The sequence below is a fragment of the Aplysia californica genome, unplaced genomic scaffold (genome assembly GCF_000002075.1).
Source record: "Aplysia californica isolate F4 #8 unplaced genomic scaffold, AplCal3.0 scaffold01061, whole genome shotgun sequence".
In the NCBI taxonomy this organism is placed as follows: Eukaryota; Metazoa; Mollusca; class Gastropoda; order Aplysiida; family Aplysiidae; genus Aplysia; species Aplysia californica.
Genome location: NW_004798331.1, coordinates 179,299 through 180,473, shown reverse-complemented (window position 1 = coordinate 180,473; position 1,175 = coordinate 179,299). Strand labels below are relative to the sequence as shown.

The 1,175-nt window shown below is 42.9% G+C and overlaps 1 protein-coding gene across 1 annotated transcript in view; it reads left to right on the top strand.

Moving 5' to 3' along the window:
- The window catches only part of LOC101860778 (mucin-5AC), a 26,684-nt gene that overhangs the window by 22,613 nt on the left and 2,896 nt on the right, over positions 1-1,175 (top strand). The window contains exon 7 of the mRNA XM_035973213.1: positions 288-758. Within this exon, the coding sequence (XP_035829106.1) occupies positions 288-758 (471 nt within the window). The remainder of the gene's footprint in view (positions 1-287; positions 759-1,175) is intronic.

Below are 1,175 nucleotides of genomic sequence, written 5' to 3'. Positions count from 1 at the left end.
GTGTGTGTGTGTGTGTGTGTGAGTGAATGTGTGTATGTGTGTGTGTATGTGTTTGTGAGTGTGTGTGTGTATTTCTTTTAAAAATTAGAATGGCTCTGTACAAGACGTTCACAAGTTTAGGACAATCACTTTACTCTTCACACTTTTCTTAGGCCAACTGTCTTTGACAACTTCGAGTGCATCTAGAAGTCCTACCTCATCATTAATTTTAATACCATTTCTGTAGTTCACACTACATGAAGAGGGAGACAGTGTTTGCATGATTTTTTCAAACTCTGTTGTTTCAGCGGCTGCAGCAGCACCCACATATGTTTGACCCACGAAGTAATCAACCAACGGCCTCCACAGCTCCAGGTCCGCCATCACAACAACAACAACAACAACAACAACAACAACAACAACAACAACAACAGCAGAAACAGCAACAGCAGCAACATCAACAGCAGCCGCAACAGCATCAGCAGCAGCAACATCGACCACCGTGCCTGCCACCGCCACCACAGCCACCACCACAACAACAACAACAACAACAACAACAGCAGCAACCACAAGCTCCTCCAGGGGGTGCGGTGTTAGTGGGCGGGCCGCAGGGTCAAACGTCAAGACCTGCTGGCTCCTACGGCATGCCATCTACTCACTCGAGCGCCCCGGTGAACGTATCTAACACTACTAACAGTCTGTGCGTGGTGTGTGGAAAGGTGGCGGTCTTCCTCTGTTCCAGCTGCCGCAGGATGTGGTACTGTAACCAACAATGTCAGGTGAGACATCTGGAGTCAGTCTGTTTACGGAAATGACATGGGTGGTTGGCGGGATGCTCACTTGTAGTTTGCTCCTACTTTCCTATCAAACGTCAATTGTCCTTATATTTTCCCGTTCTTATTTTCTTTGTAGGTTACTCTCTATTAACGCCTTTAATAATCTCCTGCACTTATTTGGCCTATTTTTGCTGCTCTTGCATTATAACTGTTACTATAACTTAACAGTTACAATGACAAAATGCAAACTCTATAATGTTATTAGATCATTGCCTTAAGCAAGTCTGAATTTAAAAATGATGGTGTCTATTTATTGCTAGAATTTAAAAAAATAATAATAGAGGTACCGATTTCCAGATAACTCTTGAAATCTGTATTTCTGAATTTGTCTGGATTTTGTCCACTTAAATATAGATTATA